A 24,019-nucleotide genomic window follows, 5' to 3' on the forward strand; every position below is an offset into this window, starting at 1 on the left:
GAGCAATAGATGCCCTGGGCCATTTTGGTATATTTGAAAGGAGGGACAAGCAAGGAAAGCTAACGCAAAAGTTTCTCTCCCACAGACTCGCCTGAGGCGTGACGCTGAACACTGAATGCTAACTGGTCCGGTTGCCTCCATATTGATTCCATACTGGAATGGCCAGTGGGCCAGCCAGTGCCTCTGGTACTGACTGTCTGACTGGGGATCGATGAATTAACGTCAAACCATATTTAATTCTGACCTGACAGACACAAACTAGTGTGAACGTTTTCTTGTGGCTGGCTGTCAACACATTAAGTGGGCGTCACATTTTTACAGCACACTTGTTGACAAAACACGATGTCATTAAGTATGACTGTAAAGGACTTGCTAAACTGGACCCTGATGACATTTTTATTTTAAAATTACAAACATGGTGCTAATAAAAAAAATGAATTAAAAGAGGGGGGGGGGTTCTCTTTTTGCGAATCAAGGGGAGTGGGTCATGACTCAATTATAAATATGAAAAATCAGGTAAAACTTTAAACAGGTACAACATTGATTTAAAACAAAACAAACCTACACAGCATGGTAAGTACTTGAAATGTCATTGCAACTTCAAACGTTGACCCCTAGAGGGCAGTATATTACCATGGACATTGTCTCTCGAAAATGAATCGTCCAAGAGTGTTCAAGGCTGCTGACTTACACATGTATGTCGTCAACAATTATATGGATACAAAAGTTAACTAAAATGCTTCCTTAATTCTCTGTCATCACCAATGTTTTAATGATTTTATTTGAAAACCACTGTCTAATACTGTACTCAAAAATATCACGTGCCAAATACACAAGAGGTTTGGACAAAAACAACAATCAAATTTTAATCAAAATATTTTCACATACTACAATAGATAGCACCATCCAAAACAGTAATAATATTACAGTGTAATTTCACAAAACTGGTGCATTACTTGACAGAGGTTGCACATTGCAATTTGACAAGTGGCTCAGAATTAAGACATTCTGAAGAAAAAATATATATATTTCCAACTACATTATTTACCTAAATGTAATTGCTAAATTAATCTCAACTACCAAAACCTTAATGGTGAAAGTAATGCCCAACATATTGGAAACTTCTTTCAGCAGCATCAAAAATCCCATAGTGATTTATGCCAGTGTTGTTACCATAAAATTCATACAAAAAAATGTTTGTATGACAGCGGTGGACTCTTCTGAGTGTCACGATGTCAGAGTTTGCATGACCGGACTATCATGCTGTCTTCTGGCCAACGGTACGAGTCCGCAGTAAAGTCATCATAGTCAGTGGTGAAAACGAGCGAGCGCACGTACGCTTCTTTGTCGGAGGGCTCTGGGTGAAGTGTGGCCATGTTGTGCTCATACGCATATTCCATTATCTGCAACACATATGGGAAGAAGAAATGCGCTGTAAAGGAAATGTCACTCGACGAGCTGAACTCTCACCTTGACTGCCAGCAAAAGCGAGACCTCCCTGATGGAACTGAGAGGCGGATACAGTCTTCCCTCAAATAGGTCCTTCTCTGTCACGAGGTCAGCAAGAGCCTGTTTTGCAGGAGACACACATATCACCAACACAAACAATAATGTTTATATAATATGGTAATTATTATATATTACTTTTAATTAATTATTTTTTTATATTTATATATTATCATATTATTATAATTATATCTAATTAATTATTAATCTAATAATTAATATATAAAATCATGTAATATTTTGAATTAATTAATCTATTATATTATATATATGTATATATATATATATATATATATATATATATATATATATATATATATATATATATATATGTATATATATATATATATATATATATATATATATATATATATATATATATATATATATATATAATTATTACTATAATAATACATAAAACAATATAACAATGTAACATTATGATCACATAGGATTTTTCTTTTTTTTCTTTTTTTTTTTAAATTATGATGGGTTTTTCAGGCAAAGTACAATTATTAACCTGTTTGAGTTAATTTGGGACTAATTGGTGACATGGTTAACGAATACATGAACGTGGATTTTGGTTGAGAGTCCAAGCTTGAGGTAAAGCTTGAGAATATTACCAACATGACTCATGCGATTTATTTTATATATTTTTATTAGAATCCTTTATTTAAAGTTGTCTGTCATGTTTGTATTCTTTCATCAGCATTATTACTAGCGAACTCGCCGATCCCAGTTGATGCTGAGCGAGACGCACACCAGTCAAATCACAGAAAGCAATTCACACCTACAGTCAAAATTTTGGGTGTCCACTTAACCTGGTGCATGCAACTCCACGCATATTTGAACTTGGGACTTCTTGCATGTCAACAGATGCGCCAGTCACTACACTCATATTTGTATTCTATTTCATTATTTTGAGGATAGTCACCATCAATTCATAGGAAGACCTTGCGAGTACTTATAACTTGAGCTGGGTATCGATTCTAATTTCCTCAATCGATTCGATTTTGATTCACAACAGTTCAGTTGGATTCGACTTCCGTCAACTCAATCCAATATCGATTAATTATGGAACATCAAATCTTAAATATCTAGGCCATGATAAAAACTCGACAAACATTAAATTCAAAATTCAATTTTGTGACAGCAGGAACTGGTTAAATAATAATAAATAGCATGTGTTATAATCACTTAAGTGAAAAATATTGAAATCAGCAAGGATGAGATGAAGATATTTTCATAATTCGAATTCAATGATTGTAAACATAAATTCAAAAGATTCTGAAATGTCTTGAAGTGCAATAAGTCAAGGCTTTCATAAACGTAAGAAAATGCTTTTAAATTCATGTGAACTGTAAATTTGAAGAAAACATCCATCCATCCATCCATTTTCTTGACCGCTTATTCCTCACAAGGCTCGCGGGGGGTGCTGGCGCCTATCTCAGCTGGCTCTGGGCAGTAGGCGGGGGACACCCTGGACTGGTTGCCAGCCAATCGCAGATTTCAAGAAAATAGTAAGATAAAAAAAAAAGGCTTTTAATATTCTATTTTCTTAAAATTTATGGGGAAAAAGAGATATTAAAATAATTGATTCATAATTTTATGAATCGTATGAGGCTTGAAAAGGACAACCGATACAATATCGATTATTCGATTTTTTTTAAACCCAGCCCTACTTCTAACAGTTTTTAAAAATATTGGATATTATTTATCCATCAATTTTCTTGACCGCTTATTCCTCACAACGGTCGCGGGGGGTGCTGGCGCCTATCTCAGCTGGCTCTGGGCAGTAGGCAGGGGACTGGATATTATTTACAATATTTAAAATAAATTAGGTTGCACTCAAAGAAAACATCATACTGATGAAAACTTTGCTTCCTTAACAGTAACAAAATTGAGATGCTGTTAACAATAAATAAATAATAATAATAAATACATCAATTATGAATACCAGAGCGCTAAATGAATAACTTGCTGAATGAAAATACACAAGTCTAGCTTTAAATAACATGTTGCAAATGGAAATAATAACTCAGTTAAAAGATCTGGCTGGATTCGATCCTTTTGTAGACAGGCTACATTGGCGTGCTTATGTGAATGTAGTGTTTATTCAGTGTATATATGCTCATGTCAAATGTCAATGCTACCTCTGCGGCAATAAGGAAAACATCTTCAGTAATGTGTCGAATAGCGCAGGCGGTGACACCAAGGCCCACACCAGGAAAGATGTACGCGTTGTTTCCTTGACCGGGGTGCAGCGTCCTCCCCTCAGGTAAGGTGACGGGGTCGAATGGACTGCCACTGGCAAAGATGCCCCTCCCCTACAGCACAAGACCAGTATTATTATCTATTCAAGTGCAGGACGTACATTTTCCATGTCAAATGAGTGCAAGCAACAAAACCTCTGTGAAGGTGTAACATTGCTCGGCGGTGCATTCAGCTTTGCTGGTCGGGTTGCTGAGAGCAAAGATGATGGGGTGCTCGTTGAAGGACGCCATGTCCCTGAGAATCTGTTCCGAGAAGGCGCCAGCCACAGCTGCCACACCTGAAACAGAAAGGCAGTCATCAACAGCAATAGGGGGTCCTCGGTTCGCAGTCACGACAAAACACATTTTCAGGTTCGCAATAAATGAGTTTGCACAGCAGGGTACACATTTGTTTTGACTGTTCTTTCATTTGGCCTTTTAGATTTATCTTCTTCAAGTGTTTTTGATGCAAATATTTATAGCAAGTAGGACTATACTGCTGTGTTAGTGGTGGTGGCAACTAAAACACTATTGGAAGTACTACTTGCCTTCATTTACAACTTAAATTACATTTTTTTGGGGGGCAAATCAGATAACCTGTCCAAGGCCTTCAAAAAGGTTTATATAACTGCAATGTCATAGTGACAGTATTAACTCATTCACTCCCAGCCATTTTGACTGAAGCAATCCCCTTCAACCCCGGCTGTTTCCTGGATTTTGACTGATTTTGCAAGGCCCATAGAATATATAACATATACATATACATAACAAAATAAAGTTTAAAGTCTGTTGTTTCATCAGGCAAAAAAAAAAAGTATATTTCTATCTGTTTCCATTTAGCAGCAATTAGCATTAGAATGTAGCTAAGTTTTATCATGATTCACAAATCTATTTAGAATTGTAATTTTTTTATTTATATATTTTTTTTCAACCAGGCCCTGGTTAATCTCCTTTGCTCTGCTGCCACCTGCTGACCGTTTGTGTAATAACTACCATTTCTTCAACCGTTCTTTGCAGTTGAGAGGCTGCATCAAAGCTTTCTGTATGCTCTAGCATAAAAACAACAACAACAAAAATAGTATAAATACGTCTTTGGGACCCTTAAAACATTTAAAAATAGAACGTATTTCTACATTTTGGGAGCAAATGAGTTAAGACGCCGATTAAGTCATAGACCAGGGATGGGTAACTGTACAATAATTATTATTATTATTGTATTTTTATTATTATTGTATTATTATTATTATTATTATTATTATTATTATTATTATTATTATTATTTATAAATCTCCAAAATTCTTAAAAAAAATAAATAAAAAACGCTGATAAACATTCAATATTTATTATGGAAATATATGCTTTCTATGGGGAAAATAGGGGAAAAAATTCTAAGATAAAAAAAAAAAACTACCCTAAATATATACAGTCTTCCCTCGCTATAACGCGGTTCACTTTTCGCGGTCTCGCTGTATCGCAGATTTTTTTTTTTAAGTGCAAGTTTGCATATTTTTTTGCAGTAATATACCCATTTTATAAAATTTATGAAGTTTTGAACATTATCAATGTTTGAACAAGAGAGAAATGTGAGAACATGTAAATGCCTCAATGAGAAAAGTGTCTAAATTGTGTGGTAGGGGATTTTAGAGCCTTTAAACGTTTATAAGAATTGTAAAACATAAAGCTAACTACTTCGCGGATTTCATTTATTGCGGGTATTTTTTGGAACCTAACCCCAGCGGAAAACGAGGGAACACTGCATATAAAACACACACACACACACACACACACAAAAATCCACAAATGTGTTAATTCGCAAGTATGCAGTGGTGGACTGTAGTTTTAACTTGTACGATCACCATTCACCACTAGATGGCAGAGGTGGCTTAGTTGCTCTTACACCAGGTCTGATGTTGCCTTTTACTATAATGTGTGTAGGTCTACTTATTTTATTTATTTATTTTTTACAGATTTGCAATGATATATAGGAGAAATATAGTACACCTCAGTAATAAAATTGTGAGGGAGTTTTTTTTTTTTGTTTTTTTTTGTGAAAAGCAGCAGTTTTGAATGGATTTGTTTTTAATGCAAGGGAGGACCCCTTCTCACTGGGAAAAAAAAAAATCAAAGTATGTTTTGTTTTTGTTTTGTTTTTGTTTTTTGTTTGTTTCCAACTCTACTGGTGGGTTCAGATAGTGGATCTTTTATACAGTACATGCATTGAGAATATATTATGAAAAATTAAATTTATTAGGAGCACATATGCATGTATTTTGTCAAACATCTGGTTAGGAAGTCTGTGGTAGCACTGATGAAAAATTGTGGCCCCTTCCAGCATTGAATATGTCCATCCCTGTCAAAGAATATAGCACGTTCTGACTAAAGTATAAATACCATAAACTGAGGACCCTGTATATAATCTTTTCCAAAATTTCAATCACTAATAGAAGGTCCCGTAGCCTACTTCACTGGCAGCCATTGTGCCACACATGCTTCCAGCGTCATCTGTGTAAGTGAAACAAGATTACAAAAAGTACCAATGAGAGCTGTGGGTTTCAGTTCACGAACCACATCCTCCAGGGTCCTCATCTGTGGGTGCTGGTGAGCAAACCTCTCCTTCTCATGCGTCAGGTGATCTCGACCCTTAGGAATGTTGACAATGCCAAACAACAGGACAGAGTTAAGGTGGGTGATCAAAAGGCATGGATGTTGTAACTATTAACTTCTCTTGGTGCTTAACTCATTCACTCCCAGACATTTTCACAGAAACAATCCCGTTCGCTCCCGGCTGTTTTACTGGATTTTTACTGATTTTGCAAGGCCCACAGAATATTGTGTTCAATTGTTACAAAAGCATGCAACCAACTACCAAAAGAAAGATTAAAGACTCTTCTTTCACCAGGAAAAAAAAGTATGTTTCTATCTGTTTCCGTTTTGCAGCAATTAGCATTAGAAGAGAGCTAAGTTTCATCAGTTTTCACAAATCTATTTAAAATGGTAAGCAATTGAGCATTTTTTCAAGGTGGCCCTGGTTGATCGCCTTTGCTCTGCTGCCACCTGCTGGCCGTTTGTGTAATAACTTTCATTTCTGCAACCGTTCTTTGCAGTTGAGAGGCTGCATCAAAGCCTTTTGTATGCTCTAGCATAAAAACAAAAAACAAAAAAACAAAACAAAAAAAACACACGTATAAATACGTCTTCAGGACACTTAAAAAAAATGTATTTACACGTTATTGGGAGCAAATTAGTTAAAAGTGTTGCAACAATACTTCATTTGAATATGCTTACCAAATATTCGTGAAAGGAAATTTGGAGAAAATAACACACGAAAGCACGGGGGGAGAAAATGCAAACTGTACCGAGGTTAGATAGTACAGGTGGTGTACCTATGATGGGAGTATTTTAATAAAGACACCTTGACAATGAGGCCCTTGGAATCCACCATCCAGATCTTCTTCAAACTGTCTTCCTTAGCGAGGCCTTCTTTCTCCATGGCCATTGTAATCAGCTCTGCAATCCCCATCGCTGCCTGGTATAAACATGAGGGAGGACCAAATTTTATGATATTAAAAAAAATGGATGGACAGACACACAAATGGACTGGATACACTTATTAATGGCGTTGTGGAATGAATAGCACGGCAAACCCACCTCCCCTGCCCCTTGGAACACGACAGTGTGGTCACTCATTTTGCTCCTGGTGATGCGGAGGGCCGCCAAAAGTCCGGCGACGGCGACTGCAGCAGTGCCTGAGGGAAATTACACAGCAATTACGAAACATTCGATGAAATACATGAACCACATTAGCTGCACTTGTACAGTTTGTATTGGCATGTCAACTAGCTATTTGCACTATGGAAACAAGGCCCCAGAATGTCTAAATCTGAATGTTAAATTGTTGGACCAATGAAAATTGACCAGTTGTAGACATGATAAGTTGTATACACTTAAACAAGCGGACTCATAAGAGGCAAAAGATAAGCAGTTCTACCTTGGATGTCGTCGTTGAATGTGCAATACATATTTCTGTACTTGCTAAGTAGACGGAAAGCGTTTATGTTCGCAAAGTCTTCAAACTGGATCAGGCAGTTCATTCCATACCTGTGAAAAGGAGGGATAAATTAAACACTGTTGCAGAGAAAATGTACTGTAGTAGTTTGTGATGAGTGATGAACAGTGGGGGAAAAAAGCCACATGCTGAAAGTGCTGATTTAGTGCAATCCTGATGAGGGCGCTCTTCACCACAGTTTTGAGTGCTAAATCCAGGCACTGACATGCTCATGGTTTTAGGGTTCCGTTTTCTGCACATGCAGAGGAAATCTAAAACATCATTTTGAAAATGAAGCAAAGTAGCCAACTCAAGTCAAGCAAAATTATTTATTAAACTAACATGAATAAAACCACTGGACGCTGTTTAAGCGGACACCTGCTTCCCGAATGATGCACAGGAAAATGAAGACCAAGAAAAAAAGGAAAACAAAGCAGCATTCAACAAGTTGCTCCTAAAACAACCAATCAAATGTTCAATTTAGAAAGTCAGAAGCCAGTTTCAATAGCTTGTAAAAACATTATACAACAAAAATAAGCTCAGCGTTATGAGCCGTGAAATTAGATGTTGAAGCCAAATTTTGTTTGAGGAATGCCAAGTTCCCATGCTTTTCACCAGATGGCCCTTCTGGTAAGGAATTTACAGAATGTTTGCAGTAGGCCGCTCACTCTTCAAGATTAAAAACTTGATGGAGCAGGAGGCAAAGGAAAGTATAAACTGGTTAAAGGTGTGATTCTGATGACCTTCGGCCAGAAAATCACGTAAACAACAGACGTGACCAGGGCATCCACATCATCACCCCCATTGAATAACTTTTAAGGGGCATCAAAACGAATATTTGTCGAATAACTTATTATGCTGTTTTTGATTAACTTTCCAAGTTCCTAAGTGTCTCATCCCCAGTCTAGGTGTCCATGGTAACAACGGCAACAGCACAGAATGATGACTGACTGTCAATATTAGACTTTAGAACAATAGCTTCTGCCTAGCAACAAGTGTCTGCAAATACGTACGACATGATTCGTTCGTTTATTTTCGACTGATCACAGGGTCACATGGGTCAGCTGGAGCCTATCCCTGATGAGACCTGCATGTGCCCCTTGCTAGGCTGTTTTACGTGATCAGAATTAACAACCACAGCAATGCTGTTGGTCTATGTTGCAATAAAATTTTAATTTGATATTCATTATAGTTTTAAAATTAATTATTTTTTTTTCTATCCTGATATTTACCAAAGGATTTTTTAAAGGTATTATAGTTTTTTTCTTTTTTTTTTTCTTTGGTTGTTACAATTTCCATATTGGTGTCATCATATTCGGGTTTTGGTATTGGCTCTTAAATTACAATTCCATGCAATAATAACCAACTAAAATGTTAATTCCAATTAAAATAGTTATAACAGTTATTATTTCCTTTTTACATTGAATCCTGTCTGCATTTGTAGTAAAGATATCAGACAAAAGTATCCCAGGCAGTAAAATGCAGACAGAGTGAGTCATTCACTATTATTGCTGTGTTTGTGGTTCATGTATTTTACATCACGTACATTGTTGGCCAGCTATAGGTCCTCTGATTTTATTTTATTTGGTCTTCAGCAGATGTGTGGAATTCATTTGCAGCAGTTATTGTTTTTGTTTTTTTTTTACATTGAAGCCTATCAGTGTTTGTGATGAAGACATCAGAAATCCTTTGTTTCATAATCAGTAAAGATGAGGTTGTTTTCTTTTTCTGTCGCTCTTTGTTATGCTATTTGTATTAGTGTTGATCGAAGACAAATGTCCTGAAAAGGGTGCCATTGGGGTTTCTCCTTCAGCAGCACTTGAAGAAATTGCTGCTTAATTCGGAGACTAAAAACCTGGCCGTCAACACAGCAGTTGCGTTGTGGAGAAAATGTGTTTTCTATCAAGCAGAGAGCAGCTTTAAAAGCACTTCGTGTCTCCAAGAAGACAAAGAATAATGAGACAAAGAGGGGCACTATAAACTTTTTATTGTGTTGGCCGTTTGATAAATGGAGAAAAACAACTACAGGGTGCTGACCTATGCTGGTTTAGCTTTCTTCTGGCAAGGTCACCAAAGTTCACACACGACCGATATGAAGGGTCATCAACAGAGACCGAGGCTTTAGCAACTCTCTTTTTTCCTGATTCAGTTAAGACAAAAAATTACACTGTATATTTGTCAAACGTAAGGGTTATCTTTTTTAGGATAAATGACAGGGTAGAAAAGCTTAGTCACTTCAACAAAAATATCAGAATGATAGACCCAGAAATGTGAAATAAAAATCTAGGCCGACATCCTCTAACCATCTAACTACTAGTGAGCTTGCGGGATTGAAGAGAAAGAGGAATACCTTCCCATTATAGAAGCTTCTTGCTGTTGGTGTTTATCCAGTGATGATCCTGGGAGTGTTTTGGTGTTTATGGTTCTGTGTGTGTGGGTGGATGTGTGGAGGACATCTGTGTTGTTCATATTACCCCGTTGCCTGAAAAGTCTTCAATATTTCAATGACTCTTCCTGTGAAACATCTGACTTCCGATGTCTAAATCATGTGCAAAGTCAGGCTGTTTTTTTTTTTTTTTTTTTTTGGTCACAAGCTGTGTACAATGCCAATTTACCAATCGAGCAAGTCAAGAAACTGGCTGAATTTTATTTATTTATTTATTTTTTATTTATTGCCTTTCCATGTGTAGAGTTTGCATGTTCTCCCTGTGCCCATGTGAGTCGAGGTACTCGGGTTTCCTCCCACATTTAATGCAATCATATGTCAAATTTGAACATGTCCATCCCATCCCATCCATCCATCCATTTTCTTGACCGCTGATTCCTCACAAGAGTTGCGGGGGGTGCTGGCGCCTATCTCAGCTAGCTGTGGGCAGTAGGCAGGGGACACTCTGGACTGGTTGCCAGCCAATCGCAGGGCACACAGAGACAAACAATCATCCACACTCACAAGCACACCTAGGGACAATTGGGAGCGCCCAATTAACCTGCCATGCATGTCTTTGGAATGTGGGAGGAGACCGGAGTACCCGGAGAAGACCCACGCGGGCACGGGGAGAACATGCAAACTCCACCCAGGAAGGCTGGTGCATGGACTCGAACCGGAGACCTCAGAACTGGGAGGTGGACGTGCTAACCACTCACCCACCGTGCCGCAATTTGAACATGTCTTTATTTAAAAAAAAGTGCAACACCGCAGGAATGTTGAATTTGAACCAGCAGCTCCCCATAGAGGAAGAACATTGCTGCTCCGGTCAATGCGTAAATTTAAATGTATAGTCCTTTGTAATCACAATATTACAGGGGAAACATGTTGAATGATAGCTCATTAATTCATTTCATTTAGGTGCAATCCTGCGAGGGAGAAGGGCACTTGATTGAAGATGAAATATAAAACACTTATTTGAAATATAAAAACATTATTCAAACAGGTATAAGAAAAAAATGGAGCGCATTACTGTGCCGATGTGAGCGCATATGACTACGTCTGATAATGTTGCATAGTAAAGGACGGATTAAGTTGTACATGTAGATGATGGACTGTGATGTGAAACGCGGTACCACTCAAAAAGGTAACTGTGCGGAAATGCCACATATTCGCAGTTTGATAACATTCTCGCAACGAATATTTAATTCCATGCACAATTAAGCGGCATCTTCTTCAATAGGTTAATTGTCAAAATTACATGCCATGTTCGTGGTCAAAAGTGGACTTTACGCTATAGACTACAGGCGTATTGAAGCAAAAAAGTCGCCACAGGCGTCAATCAATCTCATTGGTTGTGGCTAGACATGTGAGAACATGTGACATGGAATTTTCTGATTGGCTGTTGACTCCGTGATCTCTCGCAATAGAAGAGAGATTACCCCCCCCTTCCAAATTATTATGGAAAATGTCTAAGTTATTTTTTTCCCTCAAATTTGTATACAAATGGCACTCATCATAATTTAAGTTATCAACTGTTACAGAATTCGAATGTTCAAACAAACCTTCCACCGGTAACAGTATTTTATAAAAAAAAAAAAAAAAAATCTTATTAGGTTTCTAATTGTATTCACAGTTTGACTGTTATACAAAAACAAGTACTATACAAATATATGTTACATAAGTATGTACAGTTCATCAATGCACAACACTGCATTTTAGTTGAAAGTGTGATACAAAGATTCCTATAGTCTATTGACTTAGTTTGAATATAATAATTTTGCATGTGTCTGACTGCTCCTTACTTGTCTGTGGTCAGTTCTGTTAGTAAGCAGAGTGGCTGATTCCATGAAATAGTTGCTGTATATGATATGATTTCAACTTCAAGTTTTTATTAATAAAATAGTTTCAAAATGCATCCCATCTGTATTGCGGTGGCTATATGGAGCAATTGGGTTCATGTTTGTTATGTTTGTCAGAAAAATAAACACGTACAGTATATTACTTATAAACCCATAGAGCTATAATCACTAAATCCCAGAGCCTGTAATTATTCATTTTTCCAGCAATCTGGCTACTTTTTAGGGAAAAGCTCTGCTGTTCCCTGTAGTTGAGAAGCTACCCAGTTATTAGAGTTGTGGTTTCTTTTTGCCAATTCTATTTCTGTTCCTTCTTAAGTTCTGACAAGGACTAACCTAGCCAACATCGGTAGCCAACTAGCCTTGATTCTTCTGTAGTACTGTGATATGCATATAAATATGTAATGGCACTCAAATAAATTAAATGTACACAAAACTGTCATCAAGTACATGAACTCAGCACTTTAACCCATTTTAATGGTTGTGAATGAAATCTATAGCTCTGGTGGATTTCATGGCTCTCTGATCACTTTTCAGTAAGGTCCGGTCATCACAAGCAAATTTGGTTATTACGCACAGTTTTGAATAGCACGGAACCCCAAATTCCACTCATAAAAGTCAAATCATTCACTGGTGAATTGTTTTCCAGACATCTGAATCCCACAAAATGTGTCTGCACTACACACTGCATGCATACAGTCGGCTCCAAAGGGCTTAAGAGAGCTGCACGTCTTAAAGTCACAGCGGCAGACTGTCAAGAGGAAGCGGGCAAATGATGAAGTGAGAGCCAAAATGCGCATACCTGTCTGACACAGCCTTCATAAATTCATCCAGCAGGTCGTCATATGCTTGGCCTCGCACCCTCTTGTGCCTGAGACCAATATACAGTGGATCCTGCAACAATGCCTGAAAAACACACAATGATGACGGTAAAAAAAATAACAAATAAAAAAAGATGTCTTTTTTTTTTTTTTTTTTTTTAATGCTATATTTATTATTTTAACCCTATAAAGCAGTGGTGTCCAAACTGTCATTTGCGGCCCACCGTCCATTTTTCAGTGGCCCGCGACATTTGCTAAAAATGGCATTTGACTCAGTTCAAAGAAAATAAACAAACAAACAAAAAAAAATGTTTGGAGATGGTCAAAGTAAGAAGGGAGGGTCAAACAACAGATGCCATTAAAGGTTATTTTACTTAAAGGGATACTTGACTTATTTAGCCCATTATAGCAATAAAAAGTTAATATTTTTGCTATAATTAATTTGATACTTTCATTATTTTTCACGTACAAATAGTACCTTTAAAAACACATTTTGCAACTTGCTGTCGACTGAAAATGACATCACAAGAGCTCAGGTAACCAATCACAGCTCACCTGGTTTCTAGGTTTGGTCATGTGACATTCACAAGCTGAGCTGTGATTGGTTACCTGGGTCCTTGTGATGTCATTTTCAGTCGACAGCAAGTTTCAAAATGTATTTTTAATGGTACTAATTGTACATGAAAAATAATGAAAATATCAAATTTATTATTGTCAAAATATTAATGTTTGACTGCCAAAAATGGCTAAATAAGTAAAGTATCCCTTTAACTAAAACTAATTTTAGTTAACTAAAACTAATGAAAAAACTAAAACTGAAATTAAAAAAATATTGTTACCGAAATAAAATAAAAACGAAAATGCTTTTTAAAGAACGAAAACTAACTGAAACTACATTTTATGTTTATAAAACTAAATAAAACTAACTATAATTATAGCAAACATGTCCTTCATTTTAGTCTTTGGTAATTAAATTTAATGCATGAGCCTTTGGGGATGATTTTAAATGTGATTTTTAGTAGATTTATTTTGATATAAACCGGAATAATGACGTTTGAAAATATGTCACACAGAAGTGACATCATCTAGCAGCAGCCAACAGAAAAGCACCTTCAGCTGACGTCGCTCCCATGGTGCTTTTTAAATATTGCACACAAGTAATACACTTAAAAAAACAAAACAAACTGAAACTAACAAACTAAACTAAAACTAATAATTTTCTAAAGAACTAAACTAAAAAAAACTAACAGAACAACCCTGAAAACTAACTAAAATGAAAAATTCCAAAACTTAATAACCCTAGGGCACTCGGCACGGTGGACAAGTGGTTAGCACGTCCGCCTCCCAGTTCTGAGGACTCCGGTTCGAGTCCAGGCTCTGGCCCTCCTGGGTGGAGTTTGCATGTTCTCCCTGTGCCCGCGTGGGTCTTCTCCGGGTACTCCGGTCTCCTCCCACATTCCAAAACATGCATGGCAGGTTAATTGGCGCTCCAAATTGTCCTTAGGTGTGCTTGTGAGTGTGGATGATTGTTTGTCTCCGTGTGCCCTGCGATTGGCTGGCAACCAGTCCAGGGTGTCCCCTGCCTACTGCCCAGAGCCAGCTGAGATAGGCGCCAGCACCCCCCCGCGACCCTTGTGAGGAATAAGCGGTCAAGAAAATGGATGGATGGATAATAACCCTACTGCCATATTACAAGTAAATTGGTTTATATACTGTAGCATTTTTCTAAATATGCAAAAGCACACATAAATTATTTGTACAATTTTTAGGACTAAAATTCTCTCATAACATTATGTGGCCCTTGCGTCCTTCTGATTTTGAATGAAAAAGTTTGGACACCCCTGCTATAAGGCATGAACCATGAAATATATGAGAACATTCTGATTCTTTCGAAATATTTATTGGTCATTTTGAACAAACTTTGGATTTGTGTCATATTTGATACAGCCGGTCACAATGCTTTAAGTTTGTACATTTATTACTGTCAAAAGCTCAGCCATGCCACACAGACACATTTTATATTCTTTGAATTTGTGGTGACCGCTGGTGCTGCCATTAAGCACGAAGCCTCACCCTCATAATTTGTCCGGCAATTTAATGCCTTCTATACATGTTTTATGTTCATACAAATTTGAGCAGGCAGGCAGTGAGCCTGACGTCTCTCAAAGCAATCCATTTCTGTTCAGACTGCCCCGCGCACAAGTGTCGGAGTTTTGAAGTTTTAATCCTAAAATCTTGGCAGCTGCTTTCATGCCTCATTTAAGCAGGCATCCTTTCCTCCCCGTGCATTTTGATTATATAATTACACAGTGGCTCTAAAATAAGCAAAGCATGGCGAGAGAAGCAGCCACCTTTCCAATGCGAGGTCAAGAAGCAACCCAGAACATTATTTATATGATGCTGACACGTCATTTCCTGGCAAGCATTTATTGGACAGTAACAGGCAGGAGTTGGCCAAGGTAAATTGTAACTTAGACAAAACGTGATCATTTGATGTCGACTAATACCAGTGCCACTTTGGTGGTCATTTAAAAAATGATGCAATTGCATGCAATGAGAAAAGTCATGAGGAAAGCTTGCAGTGTGCAACAAACGTTTTCATTGACAACAGTGCAAACTGCAAATCCCTCCACAACTGCATCACCCCCAGGCAGAGGCGGGCACGTCAATTCATTTAGAGGGACACAGCAATCGTCAACAGTGAGGACACTCTTCTGTCATCATCAATCCGTCAATAATTACTGTTAGGCATTACTGACACCTAGCTGTAGAAACAGTGGACTGCATAACATGCTTCCAAAGTCATTGTTTGAGACCATCATGGTTTCATGAAATAAAATTCCTGCTTGCTGCTCACAAGGGTCGCGGGGGCTATATCTAAGTAAAATGCAGGTTTTATAATTGTGAATGAGTAAAAGTCATTGTGCTTCGTAGACATTGATGTGCCAAAATGGAGATGACTGATCAATCCTCCTCTGAGCGATGCGCTCCATGACCCCGGGTTTTCACCGGATGCGGTTGCGGTGCGGTTGCGGTGCGGTCCGGCGACGCAAGCAATTAGATTCCATTCATTCGAATGGTGCAGTTTACACCGCTTGCGGGTGCGTTGCGTGTCGACTGCGGAAGGCCTGCGGCGTCCGCAGGGTTATTATAGTTTTGGAATTTTTCATTTTAGTTAGTTTTCAGGGTTCTGTTAGATAGACCTATTTTCTATTTTTGCCGGACGCCGCAGCGGTAGGCCTCCGGCAAATGTCAAGCTAGCACAAAACACATCGAGCGGGACAGGAAGACCGAGGCAGTTTCAAAATAAATTTCCGGTTACCTTTCAGAATAAAACACTCGCCAGCTCCTATTTCGCAAGTTTTTCAGCAAAACGTGACGTGGGCGTCGCCGGGCCATGTGCTCATTCACGGTTTAGACACCAGCGAACATGGACGAGGAGAGGTTTATATTGGAGGTGGAAAACCACAAAATAATATATGACACGGCACATCCTTTTTATAAGGACTGTAATGTATTGTGAGTTTGATGTTCGCGATTGCTTGTTGTGCCCGTCTCACTTGCCGTACTGAGCGGCAGCCGGACGCGGAAGACAGAAATAAAGAGTGGACCCGCACTGACCCGACTCTCGTTATTAATATACTTTACAAGGACAACCAAAAAAAGGATGCTGCATGGAATCTCATAGCAGAAGAAGAAGAAAAGGTTAAATCAAAAGAAGTCCACCTCTCTTTCTGCTTCTCTGTTGAGCACAGACTTTCTGTATGTTTGTCGTTGTGAAATGCCACATGATCGCGCGCGCGCGGTCCCGCGAGACACGTTGGGAAGTGGGCGGCGACGGAGCTGCCGGACCGCAGCTGTGCGGAGCCGGTGTGGATTGACAAAAAAATGGACCCGTCCGGAGCACGCAGTCAAGACGCACCGCAACCGCACCGCAACCGCATCCGGTGAAAACCCAGGGTGATTGTGAACCCTACACATTTTTGATTGATGCATTTCACTTATTAATGAAACCATAACTTACTTATAACAATGTGAAGGTAATGAGTTTGAAAGTCGGGATCTATTTCGTCCCTCCCGACCTCCAGGTGCTGGTGCTGAAACCAGCACGGAATTCCCCCACGGGCAACCGTCACTTGAGAAAGAATACATAAAAGAACTTGTCCATGGTCCCGGTTGACGTAATCCACATACGTAAAAAGGATTGTAATCAGAACTCAGTCTCTTTTACCCTTCTCGCACGGTTCGCTCTCACGATGTTGGCCGCTGTTCGTTGTGTCCGTCGCTGGTGGCCTGTGATCTTGTTGATCAGGGATGCGGATGTTCCCCGCCCCCCTTGGCTGCGATGGCTCAGTGTATTTTCTGCTTTTTGAGATGTATGGATAGACGCTGGAGCTCTCCTATCATTACAGGATTTCGCCCCTTTATTGATGAGTACAGCTTCAAGTTCGTATGGTGTGTCAGCAACTGTTGCCGTCTTGCCGATGGTTGCTTTGACTTGTTTTGTTTACAACTTGATACGGTTGGTCGTATCCTCTCCCAGCTTGTATTGTCTCGTAACTTGCGCCAGCTGCTTTGAAGTTCTTTGCTAGCTAGGGTTTTGTTTGTCATACCAACTGCTAGCTTAGGATGGCACAAACGGCAAATACATGTATGTATCACTTTGACTGCTGTGTGGCTTTTCTTTGTTTCGTTGGTGAAGAGGCTAGGTGACGCCTCCTCTCCTTCACGAAGTCTGCCACCCTCACTGCGCGGAGCTTTGTTTTGTTCTGTTGGTTCTCGCCTCCTCTCCCACACGAAATAGCAGCCTATTGACTTGCGTACATTCACTGCGCGTCGATTAGTGACTGCTATGGAGGACGCCGCTCGCCGTAAACACTGTGGCGGGTCATTTTTGCCCGAAGAGGGTTGCACTGACTGCTACCTTGACTGTCGCGCAGTAGCTGCCGCTGCTGCTGTGGTCCGTCCTCCTGTGGCCACGACTGCGACTGATGTTGCACCTCAGCAAGTCGCAGAGGCTAGACAGGGGTGGTCATTGTCAGTGATAGGAAACACAGGTCTGCTTCTCCTGCTGCTCATGCCCATAGGAGGAAGAAAAGTCGGACTGATTCTAAGTTGAGTCATTTGGAAGTGACTGGAAGAGAGTCATTTGGAAGAGAGCGATGCAAATTCAGTGGAATGGCCAAACTCCTTCCACTTCTCAGGCCCTTGCAGGGATGGTGATCGCTGCACAGGTGGATGCAACCCTCTAATTGTCCTTCCCGGCTGATGAAGTCGCCGATGATGCCGTCTCCATTGTGGCCTCTGGAACTTGATTCCAGGACTCGGAGGATGTGGGTAGTGCGGCACCTTTGGAAATGGACTCTGTTTTCACTGCGCTGAATTCTCCTCCTTCTGAGCAGATTTCAGATGGATAGGAATTGGTTTGGGCTAGTATGCTTAGCGTTTTCCAACGTTCCAAAGTTGGACCCGTCTGTGTTTTCTCAGCTCCTGCTGAGTGTGGCTTCACTCTGATGGACTACTCATCAGTCTTTTTTGGATCCCTGAATCTCGTGTTTTTTAACAGATCTTCAGGCCTGCTGGTACAATCCAAGTGTTTATCCTCGGCTTCCGGCGGATGGACGTGCCCTGACAGGAATGCGGTTCCTTAATCCTATCGGTTTGGACCGTATGCCTAATGTTGTATTCTATGGCTACACTCGTCTCCGCTGAGGAAGTCCTTAGGGAGTATGTCAAATATCTTGACCCTCAGTGGCGCTTGTTGGACGAACTGATAACTAAGCCATATAATGCGGCGGCAGTGGTAGCACGCCTGGCCAAGGCCCAGGCTCATCTCCTACTTGATCTCTCCGCAGCTTTGAGAGACAACGAAGAAGGAGGCTTCATCGTTTTGTAGCATGGCTTTGAGGGATTTACCTCTCCTTCCTAGAGAGCATGGCAGTTGTATGTCTTTGGTCATCCAGGCACGCCGCCAGGTCTGGTTGGCTCAGTCTCCCTTGCGAGAGCCCTAATGGAAGGAACTGCATCGCCTCCCGGTGATTCTGGGTCAACTTTTCAGCTCGGCCGCGACATCAGAGCTTGAAGGTACAGTTTGTGCTAATGACACGAAGAAGACGTTTGCTAGCCTTGCTAGGCCCTATGCTCCATAAACCTCTTGGCGAACGGCTCTTCCAGCCACCCCTCTATCGCGTGCTGTGCAGAACTTTTGGCCTACGGGGGGAGCCGGTGCTCGTCACCTTCACAGAGGCATGTCACGGACGCCCCAAAGCCCGTCCTTCTGGGTGAGGGCAACCCGTTCAGCCCCGAGCTACTTACACACACACGCACGTGCGCACAACCCCACACACGCACACAAACAGAATTCATTCTGCTGCTACCGTCATGAGTTACATCATCATTAAATACTAGTGAGCCATGCAAGCCCAAGCAATGACTTTACTTCCACCATGCTTCACAGACGAGTTTATGTATTTTGGATCAGAAGCAGATCGTTTTCTTTCACTACACTTTGGCCTTTCCATCACTTTGGTCAAGGTTAACGTTGGACTCATTAGTCCATAAAACTTTGTTCCAAAACTTTTGTGGCACATCTCTGTACTTTGCAAAATTCAATCTGGCTTTCTGATTTTTATTTTTATTTTTTTTGCTGAGTCTTTTGCATCTTGTGGTATATTTCTTCTCTCCAAAAGTCTTTTTCCAACAGTAGATTGTGATACATTCATCCCTGCCCCGTGGAGGTTGGCAGTGATGTCACCATCTGTTATCTTTGGGTGTTTCTACACAGTTCTCAAAATGTTTCTGTCATCAACTTCTATTAATTCCCTTGGCTAACCTGTTCGATGTTATTAGTTGCACAGTACACCAGTGTTTATTTCTTTGTCAGTTCTTTCCAAATTGTTCTCTCAGTTTCAAAATGTTTTGCTTTTCTCTCAGAGACAGCTCTCTGGTCTTAACATTTGCTTAACAGCAAATGCAGTTACACTGGTGAAACCCAAAGCCAAAGAACAAGCACAATCTAATGTTTAAACTAAATTGTTTAACACATCTATTAGATGTACAGTAAATACCATTAAAAAAAAGCTGGAATTATGATTTTTTTGTCTCATTCATCTTTTTGATCAGAAAAACAAATGCCTTTAGTATACAAAAACAAAAGAATTGACCTTGCTGTTCCAATAGACGAAGAGAAAGAAAGCGAGAACTCAAGGACAGGTATAATCCTATAATATCAGCTATTTTAATCATCATCCTGAGCTGCTACTAGCTCGCAGCCTAAAAACTGTCAGGGCCCAAATGAAACCAGCGTCCGCAGGAACTCTGCCCCTCTTAAGACACATATAGCTGGTCCATTTAGCCAATTACATCTCATTGGGGCTGTCATCTCTTAAGCATATAATAAAAATGGAAAATTCAACCACAGCCAGGCAGACTGTACTCTAATTGCTGTAAGGCATTCTATAAAGACTGCAGGAGTAGCAAATGCATGTGAGTAGACTTGATTAAGTCATCCAGACATATTTCCAACCCATTCTGGTCTCATGTAAGCCTAGTGTGCATATCTATGAAGAAAATGAACAGTTAATATTTAAGAACTGCTTATTTAAATGGCTGATAATGTTTTGGCAAAAACAAAAACAGGATATGATGATAGAATAGTAGTGAGCATGTCTACATTACATTCAAGAGTTTAGGATCTAGATTTGAATCTCGACTCCGGCTTTCCTGTGTGTTTCGCATGTGCTACATTCTAAAGATTTATTTGCTGGGTTATTTGATTGGCATGGAGCGGGAGTAAAGAAAGTTATTTGTTTATATTTGCTTGCGACCAGAAGAAGGTCTACCCTGCCAATGTCTTCTGGGATCAGGCTCATGGCTCACCATGATGCATGACTTGACAACAAGTAGTGGTAAACACAAGTAGGGCCTTGCTGATTAATCGGCCGATAATGGGCCTTCAAATGCAAAAATAATCCGTTTTTAAAATTCATGGATCTGCTGGTGTGGAACTGCGAATGCAAAGGGGTCGACTGTAGTTTTAATTTGTAATATTACAATTCACTAGATTGCAGACATGTCTGAGTTGCACTTCGAGGGTCTTATACCGCCCTATACCAAAGCATGAGAAAGCATCGTTGTTTTGTTTTGTGCAGATTTGGAATGATATGCAGGACCTTATATACTCAATAATATTACAATTTTGTGCGAGTTGATTTTTGTAAAAACAATGGACAAAATGAGTAATGTTACTCTCTTCAAAAGTTAAGTGCTGTCCTTGAATGGTTATTTTTATGCAAAAGAGACCTTTGCACTGGTTGGGGGGGGGGGGGGGGGGGGACTGGAACCAAAAAGGAAACGTATTTTTTTGTGTGTGTGTGTAAATCCACATAAATTGACACCCATATACTGGACAGGCCAAAAGTTTGGACGCACACACATCTTATTCCATCTCAACCTTGTGACTGTTAGGAAAAGAAAAACATACAATTCACCTCAAAAGTAATAGAATAATGAGGGTATTTTTTGGTTTTGTGTGGATGTAGTAATTGCAATACCATAGGTATGTTAATTAAGAAAGATGTAAAAAAAAAGTACAAAAGTAAAGTATAACTCATGAGGGGATAGAATGGAACAATTCAGACAGAGCAAGGAAATCTCCAGATTTAAACCCTACAGAACATAAATATAACTTGCTAAATAGGAGAGTGGAAAATAAACAGCAACTGAAAGACACTGCAGTTAAAAGCCTGGAAATGACATAGTTTCTTTCCACTTTTACAGCTGTTGCATCAAGCATTGCTATTTAAACATTCTTTGCATTTGCAGACTTTCATATATTGAAATATGTTATTTCCTGAACCACATGAGAAATTTGGAGATTGGAGTTGAAGTGCAGCAGCTGAGTCATCTGAAGCGTGTCTTGGCAAAATAACTGACAACTTCTGACAGGCCCAGTTCATATGTTTCATGCACAGAACCCTTTAATGTCGCCACGCCTTTGGCGTGACATGACATGGATACAGTACACAGACAGATGTGTAAATATAGACATGCACATTGACTATTCTTAAGTCTGTTCAAAGCGACAGACACGTGCTATACTGGCCACAGTTTGGGTCAGGGACTGTTGGTGCACGGGTGCTCTGTTTGCTGGCTGGTTGGCTGGTACATGTACTTGCACATACGGGCACAAGACAGATGTGCTTTCCCAGCTGGCAACCATTTGTAGCAAAGCAAAATATCTCATAAGATTAGGGGGTTGTTGTTGTTGTTGTTTTTTTGAGCAGCAAGGCGTGTTTGGGTAAATTCGATTAAGTGATATATCCCAGCGGATAAACATTGAACTGACTGATGGTATAAAGCACAGCTTGAATTTTAATTCTTAATTCTCTAATTACAACTTATTTTAAACAACATACTAAAATATAAAAATATACTAGTCCATCTCATATATGTAACATTAGATTATTTTATTTTGCCGCTTACTATTGACTATTAGTGCTTGACGGTAAAATGTGTGTTTTTATTGTATACTATTTGTTCCTGCTTAACAAAAACAATGAATGCACTGTCAAGGTGACTTAAAACATGCAGCCCTCATGCTTATGAAACCATTTTGAATATACCAAACGAATGGCAAACTCTACCACAAATTATTATATAGCTTTTGCGCTTGCAGTAAAAATGGTGAAGTTTTACTCATAGGTCAAATTTGCGCAGTGTATGAATGAATTCTCAGTCTGTGTTATGTTATAATTTTTCCACCAGATGTTTGTCCCTTTTCCTTTGACTTTCTGCATATATATGTTCCTACTCTCCTTCCAACGGCTTTGTTAGGATACAAGCTTTATCGGTGGGGCCACACTCATTCATATGGGAGTCGCTCGTTTTCAAAGAATCAGTACTTTAAAATGATTGCCTTATTTCAGTGGCAATTGTGCCGTTTTCTTGAAATTACAGAAGTGTTCATTTTATTTCATCATGGGTACTTGGCTATTTATATAGTCAATCGATAGACTGCATTAGATTCTCAGATTATTTTTTTTGATCTCTAAAAGGGAAATTCCCCCAGGTCCAACCTATCCAAAAAACATGAAAAGAAGGACAACAAACAGGGGGAGACAGAATGGGAACGTATTTTGGACTTCATAAGCGCCACACATTTTCACTGGGAGACAAACTGGGGAGCCATTGCACGCTTTTACTACAAAGTCACATTGTTACAACACGTGCAGATTGTGGCTTGGCATAAATAAAGAGGGATGTCCCTGAAAAAGATGCCGTTTGGGTGGCAGAATTTGTTGCTCCAAAACCCGGATGTGCCTTTCAGCATTCATGATGCCTTCACAGATGTGCAATTTAACACACCATGGACACGCCCTCCCGTACCATCACAGATGCTGCCTTTTGAACTTTACGCTTATAACAATCCAGATGATCCTTTCCCTCTTTGGCATGGAGGACATGACGTCCATGATATCCAAAAAACTGTTTGATGTGAATTTGTCAGACCACAGCACACTTTTTCCATTTTGCATCAGTCCATCTCAGATGAGCTTGGGCCAAGAGAAAGCCGGCGGCGTTGATATATGGATTTGACTTTGCATGGCAGAGTTTCAATCTAAAATTGACAAACTGTGTTAACTGACAGTGGTTTTCTGAAGTGCTCCTGTGCCCACGTGGCAATATCCTTTACATATGATGGCGGTTTTTCATGCCGTGCCAACTGAGGGATCAAGGTAATGGCTATTCAATGTGCAAATATGTCTCCAGATTCTCTCAATCGTTTGATGATATTATGGACCAGAGATGACGAAATCCCTTGCAATTGAGTGTTGAGAAATGTTGATCTTGAACTGTTTGACTATTTGCTCACGCAGATGGTCACAAAGTGGTGAACCTCGACACATCATTGCTTGTGGGGAACTCAGCCTTTAGCGGACGCTCCTTTTATACCCATTCATGACACTCACCTGTTTCCAATTAACCTCTTCACCTGTGGAATGGTCCTAAGAGGTGTTTTTGAACATTCCTCAACATTTCCAGTCTTCTGCTGCCCCTGTCCCAGCTTTTTTGAAACATGTTGCAGATCAAAAATGAAATGAAAGAATAAT

General features: G+C 39.6%; 1 protein-coding gene across 2 annotated transcripts in view; it reads right to left on the minus strand.

Moving 5' to 3' along the window:
* Positions 1 to 452: 452 nt before the first annotated feature.
* Positions 453 to 24,019, minus strand: part of me1 (malic enzyme 1, NADP(+)-dependent, cytosolic) — a 70,949-nt gene continuing 47,382 nt past the window's right edge. Inside the window, exons 6-14 of one of the 2 annotated variants that reach the window (XM_077528047.1) lie at positions 12,890 to 12,993; positions 7,747 to 7,856; positions 7,407 to 7,504; positions 7,171 to 7,284; positions 6,293 to 6,398; positions 3,915 to 4,057; positions 3,660 to 3,833; positions 1,471 to 1,569; positions 453 to 1,403 (exon numbers count right to left, since the gene is read on the minus strand). In XM_077528047.1, coding sequence (XP_077384173.1) covers positions 1,236 to 1,403; positions 1,471 to 1,569; positions 3,660 to 3,833; positions 3,915 to 4,057; positions 6,293 to 6,398; positions 7,171 to 7,284; positions 7,407 to 7,504; positions 7,747 to 7,856; positions 12,890 to 12,993 — 1,116 coding nt within the window. In that variant the 3' untranslated portion in view covers positions 453 to 1,235. The remainder of the gene's footprint in view (positions 1,404 to 1,470; positions 1,570 to 3,659; positions 3,834 to 3,914; positions 4,058 to 6,292; positions 6,399 to 7,170; positions 7,285 to 7,406; positions 7,505 to 7,746; positions 7,857 to 12,889; positions 12,994 to 24,019) is intronic. The other variant, XR_013284427.1, reaches the window with a different exon arrangement.

The sequence above is a fragment of the Festucalex cinctus genome, chromosome 7 (genome assembly GCF_051991245.1).
Source record: "Festucalex cinctus isolate MCC-2025b chromosome 7, RoL_Fcin_1.0, whole genome shotgun sequence".
Taxonomy (NCBI): domain Eukaryota; kingdom Metazoa; phylum Chordata; class Actinopteri; order Syngnathiformes; family Syngnathidae; genus Festucalex; species Festucalex cinctus.